We start from the raw sequence: 6,000 nt of genomic DNA on the forward strand, positions 1-6,000 counted from the left end.
AAACTTAGAAATTACTGTGTTTATAAAGGTGAATCTATAGCATTAAGCTCCCTCAAGGCACCCTTTTCACATTCACATATTCCACTTAATTCATGCTATAATGGAAGTCTTAGTGATTTCGCAGGTATTTTGACAACAGAGACTTTGGATGTGCATGGAAAATGGGAAAGGTTAAGCTATGACACCCAACCCGCTGTCCATGGTTCTGACGGACGACTGCAGTCACCTTTCCATGTGATGACGTTAATGCAGATGCACTAGCATAGATATTTTCAGTTGTATTACTGTTAAATTTATCTATAATAGATTCATATCAACTTTAGCCATCATCTTGTCCTCTATGGGAAATATTTGTTGGATAGTAACTGAGTTTCAGGCACTGTGCTAAGAAATGGGTACCCAGAAGTATACAAGACAGATACAGATCTTATTGCACTAGTTCATGAAACTAGTAACACCAACAATTATAGAATAACAAACTGTGATAAGTTCTATAAAGAGAAGCTTCTGAGTATCGCGAGACAGCATAACAAGGAGACCTATTTAAAGCATGGAGGTTGGGGACCAGCAGGTGGTGATGGTTGTGACATTGGACTCCCACATGCCAACTGCAGTTTGAGTCCTGGACTTGAGTCCCAGTGGCTTGAAACTAATGCCAGGCACATGTGCGTGCATGTCCAAAATCCTGAGAGGAGAGTGGAGGAGAAGGAATTGTGGCATGGCCATCCTCCCGGGGGGCTGGGGGGTAGGAGGGTGGGGAGGTGATTTCTCAATTTTTCTGTCTCTCTCTGTGTTTCTAGCAAGCACACACATCTTAGAGAAAATTTTTAAAAACGTATAGAGGTCAGACTTGCTGACATGTATCTGAAAGAACGGGAGTGCGAAAACTAGTAAAACCTTTGCCAATTAATTATGAAGACTAGTTTATGTCTGCATTTTTTGCCAGAGGATAAGATCCATGAAAGTAGGGTTTATTTGCATCTTGTTTACAGACGTTTCCAGAGCATTAGAAAAAACATAAACATAGTGGGGACTCCATAGAAATTCGTGGTCTGACTGGCTCATTTGCTATTGATCTAGGCAAAGTTAAAGTTGGGAATCAGATTACTCTGAGTGAAAGATAAAAGAAGGTGAAGCTATTCTGCAGGATAATCAGATAATTATGTGACTTGCTGGTTGCATGTGGGGATTAGATTCATGATCTTCACCATTCAAACATTTCTAGCCAGATCAATTTATTGGTTATTTGATCCTGATATTATGGTAAGCCATGTATGTGGAATATATATATGTATGTGCATTATATATATATAAATGATAAGCCATATATATAATATAAATGAATTTAGAGTATAACAGAGATTGTACTAATTCACACCTATTGTGTTTTACTAGTAATTTAAAGCAATTTGAAAAAAAATATTTTTAATAGATATTAAAATAATTCTGATTTTTCAATGATTCCTTTTAAAGGAAACGAGAATCATCATTTTGGGTTTGACCCAACTCGAGGTTCAGATACTCCAAAATTAATTGTGAAGAATCCTTTTCACTTTGAATCCGGAGCTGAACTGCAGCGGCAGTACCATCTTGTGGTGCATATCATCGATGACAACCTGAAACACGGCAAACCCACCAAGCCCAGAACAGGCACCACCATTATAGATATTTATGTGAAAAGAGCCAATATGCCACCTCCTCCAACCACCAGTTCTGAAGTAAAGAGTTATAGCATTTAATTTAGGTCTCTGTGTGGGAAATATTGTGCTGTAAATTCTAGTATCATCTAGAAAGGGTAAGAGGCTACTCAGTGCAGCACCTTTGCCCATATACCTCCCCACTTGGGAACTACCTTATCCAGACACCAAGCCAATTTTAGAGCAACTGTCTCGAGTATCTACTGTGTGGGATTGAGAGAACTTATGATAATTGCTGGAGGAGCATAGAGGAACCCTAAACAATGAACTATGTCTAAATGATCTGAAAGTCCTGCTCATGGGAATAGCCCACTGCTCAATGCATTATATCAGTTAATAATCCCTACAAATGGTGGGGCCAGCAGGTGGCATAGTGGTTAAGATGCTGAACTTCCACATGGCCGACCATGGTTTGAGTCCTGAACTCAGCAACCTTAAACTCATGCTAGGTGGGTGTGCATGTGTGCTCAAAGAAGGGATTGCAGCATGGCCAACCTCCTGGGGGCTGATTTCTCACTTTCTGTCTCTCTGTCTCTCCAGCAAGCACATATGCTCTATGACAAAAGTATCTCGTATCTCAAAACAAAAACAACAAAAAACAACTCTATGAATGGGCACTTTAAAAGGTATTTCTTTGGGGTCAGCAGGTGGCATGGTGATTAAGGTGCTGGACTCCCACTTGGCCGACTATGGTTCAAATCCCAGACCTAGCAACTTGAAAATCATGCTGGGCACATGTGTGTGTGTGTGTGTGTGTGTGTGTGTGTGTGTGTGTGTGTGCGTGTGTGTGCCTAAAATCCTGAGAGGAGAATGTTGGAGAAGGGATTATCATGTGGCCATCCCAATTGGGGAGCGATTTTTCACTTTTCCTTTCCCTGTCTCTGTCTCTCTCTGGTAAGCACATGCACTCTATGGCAAAAACCCTAAAAAAAAAAGATTTTTCTTTAGTATTCATTCTATTCTTAGTAATGGACATCTGCCATATTCCAGGTACTATACTGCATAACTTATATTTATTATTTCATCTAATATTCAATCCAACCCTATGACATTTAGCAGAACATTTAATATTTTATTATTTATACAGTAGCTATACAGAGCCTCTGCAGAATTCTAGAATGGCTTCTGAGTCACCCACGGGTAAAGTCTGTTCAGTAAACCTTATGGTTAGTGTATTTAATTGTCTTCAATCCTTGAAATAGAAGCATTATTTTTAAAAAGATGCATGGTAAATCTTTCCACCCGGAATATTTTCTTCTTACTTTTTAATTAACTCTACCTGAATATTTGATTTTCAAGAACATGCTGTTCTCTCGGACTGCACAAAAGAGTTTATTGTATATAGAGTAGATAATAGAGACATAGAAATCAAAAAGAGTGTAGATACCATCTAGTTCAACCCTTGATTTTGCAGATGAGAAAACTGAGAACAAAGAGAATGGTTTACTTTAGGATTATGGAGCAGTCTTTGGATGCAATTCAGTCTGTACATGTTTAATTGGGTGCCTTTTCTGTGCAAAGGTATTTTTCAATATTACCTGTGGGGTTTGAAAAATGCTGCATATGTCTGAGTCAACACCTTGTTATCTGTATGGGCTCATGGCTCTGTACTGATGCTGCTCTGTAAACAGATGCTCTCTGAAAACATAAACTAACGCTCTGTTTGCTTTGAAATATCATTTCTCAGCAAAGGGAAGGTCTGACCATTGTGTACACAGCTATCAACACGTACAGATCCAACGACTGGTATATTCCTTTCATCTTCACTCTGATGGCTGTTTTCCTTGCTGGGTTTGTTGTCTGGGTATGTTTCTTGTTTTGGAGGTATGGAAACGTTATGGAATGCTGTTGGAATATGCCCAAGGAAGCCTCCAAGCCCAAACCCAGGTATGTGACTTTTTTTCCCCCTAAGCTTCTATATAGAGTCAGGGTCCGAAGATCTCACTCAGAGGTTTTTTGCCTAAGTTTGCTCTTGAGGAGCACAGAGAAAATTCCTTGCAATATAAAACTTGATGTTCTTCTTTCACCAGTGATCCCAAACATACTCTATCTCAGAAACAGTACAGCTTATTATTGAATTCTACCTGAGAACATTTGAAACATGACTATGTTTTAAACAGATATATTTATGAGCAAATAAGTAAACAACACTATAGTATTTTGATACAAGCAGTTTCAGGAACAGGTATTTGAAATCTACTGGGAACTAGCATAGGGACAGGGGATAAATGTACATACTCTGGCCATACTTCTGATGTTTTCCTTTTTCTTAAAGTTTCTTTTATTTCATTCACAAGAGAGAACATGCACACATGTAAGAAAACACAATGCAGAAAGAGAGAGAGACACCCCCAACAGGGTCATGCTTCAATCCTCGGCCCTCTAGCTAGTTATGATCTTGGCTGTAAGCACACTTGGTATGTTTCAGGTTGACTTGGGATTTGACCCTGTGGCTGGCCATGTGGCTTCCAGCACTGTAGACCAGTATGCTTCTGCCTGTAACATCAAAGCTGGGTCATGGACTGGTTTTGAACCTATGTGCAGCTGGGCAGAGAGGTCAAAGACATAAATAGAAAATTGCCACTACTTTTATTTATTTGTTTGGGGTGGGGAGAGAGATTTTTGCTATAGAGTGCATATGCTTGCTGGAGAGGACAGAAGGAGACAGACAGAAAGCGAGAAATCACCCCCTAGTGAGGACAACCATATCCACAATCCCTTCTCCTCTATTCTCTACTTGGGATTTTTAGGCATGCATGCACATGTGCCCAGTGAGAATTTTAAGCTGCTGGGTCTGGGACTCTAACCAGGGTTGACAACGTGGGAGTCCAGCGACGTAACTGCTATGCCATCTGCCATTGTATTTATCACTAACCAGAAATAGTTCTGCAGGGTACAAATTAAAATTAGCACAACTTCAAAAATAGAGTTGTATATAAATTTTTATTAACTAAGAATTAATTTGGTGAAGAGGCTAGTTAATGAAGGCCATTTTATTATTCTTCACATAGCATTTTTTTTTTCTGGAGTAGAGAAATGCTATAATAGTCATATGTTGACTATTGAATAAATTTTTTTTTTGTCATGTGTTACCATAATGAAGCTGATATTTTGTCAAATTTCTTTTTCACACAGAGGCATGAAGTATATTTCAGGTAAGATTAAAATGGATAATTATTACATAATTATGCTTGAATTATGTGATTTAAAAATGGCATTCATCAGATACTTGACTTTTATTTATTTTTTAATAGGAGATAAAAATCAAAAGGAAAAGACTATCATAGGAAATGGAAATAAAAATTTAGAATTATCAATGGTAAGTACATTTTCTTGTGATCCCTCTATAGTAAAAGAAAGAGGACATTTTCCCTATAATTGTTGCTCAATTAAAAGTTCTTTCACATAAACATATAGTAAACCTACCCAAGTATTGTAGAAAGGAAAATAAAATAATTTTAGTTTATTTGATTCTGCTGAATTTGTATGCATCACCAAACTAGAATTTTAGATCCAGTCTCAGAATTGGCTAGATTGGGACCAGAAGATGGTGTAATAGTTATGATTAAGTGGACTCCCACTTAGTTGACTGTGGTTTGAGTCCTGGACTGGGTGGCTTGAAATTCAAGTTGGGCATATGTGCTTATGTGCCCAAAATTCTGAGAGGAGAATGGAGGAGAAGGGATTGTGGTGTGGCCATCTCCCCCAAAAAGATGATTTCTTGCTTCCTGTCTCTCTGTCTCTCTGGTGAGTACACACACCCTATAGCAAAAAAATCTCTCCTAAAAAAGAAAAAGAGGGTGCCAGCAGGTAGCATAGTGGTAAAAGGCGCTGGATTTCCACGTGGCTGACTGTGGTTTGAGTCTTGGACCAGGTGGCTTGCTTTCTCAAGTTTCCTTTCTCTCTCTCTTTGTCTCTCGGGTCAAATTAAAAAATAATAAAAATAAATGGAGTTAAATAAATAAATAAATTTTAAAAAAGAAAAAGGACTGGCTAGGTTAAAATTTGTTTCAGATATTATATGTGCATTCAGCAAAAGCAACTCTAGATAAATATTGAATAGAAATCCAGCACTGTCCACTGTTACATTTAAATAAAAGCTATGTTTGAAAATAGGTGACACACATGAATAAGTTCTTCAACTGTTGGGAACCAGCAGTTAGCGTAATGGCTGTCACTGGACTCCCACGTAGTTGACCGTGGTTCGAGTCCCGGACCCAGTGGCTTAAACTCACACCAGGCACGTGTGCGTGCGTGCCCGCCCAAGATCCCAAGAGGAGAATGGAGGAGAAGGGATTGCGGC

General features: G+C 38.8%; 1 protein-coding gene and 1 long non-coding RNA gene across 2 annotated transcripts in view; both read left to right on the forward strand.

The window, feature by feature from the left end:
* LOC102467815 (cadherin-related family member 3) overlaps window positions 1-3,785 on the forward strand; it is a 64,369-nt gene extending 60,584 nt beyond the window's left edge. The window contains exons 13-15 of the mRNA XM_027775506.1: window positions 1,474-1,718; window positions 3,385-3,584; window positions 3,728-3,785. Of these exons, the coding sequence (XP_027631307.1) occupies window positions 1,474-1,718; window positions 3,385-3,584; window positions 3,728-3,785 (503 nt within the window). The remainder of the gene's footprint in view (window positions 1-1,473; window positions 1,719-3,384; window positions 3,585-3,727) is intronic.
* Window positions 3,786-4,982: 1,197 nt separating this feature from the next.
* The window catches only part of LOC106735907 (uncharacterized), a 5,695-nt gene continuing 4,677 nt past the window's right edge, over window positions 4,983-6,000 (forward strand). Inside the window, exon 1 of the long non-coding RNA XR_001371087.2 lies at window positions 4,983-5,016. This is a non-coding gene — a long non-coding RNA (uncharacterized LOC106735907). The remainder of the gene's footprint in view (window positions 5,017-6,000) is intronic.

Source organism: Tupaia chinensis, unplaced genomic scaffold (genome assembly GCF_000334495.1).
Source record: "Tupaia chinensis unplaced genomic scaffold, TupChi_1.0 Scaffold000569_1, whole genome shotgun sequence".
Taxonomy (NCBI): domain Eukaryota; kingdom Metazoa; phylum Chordata; class Mammalia; order Scandentia; family Tupaiidae; genus Tupaia; species Tupaia belangeri.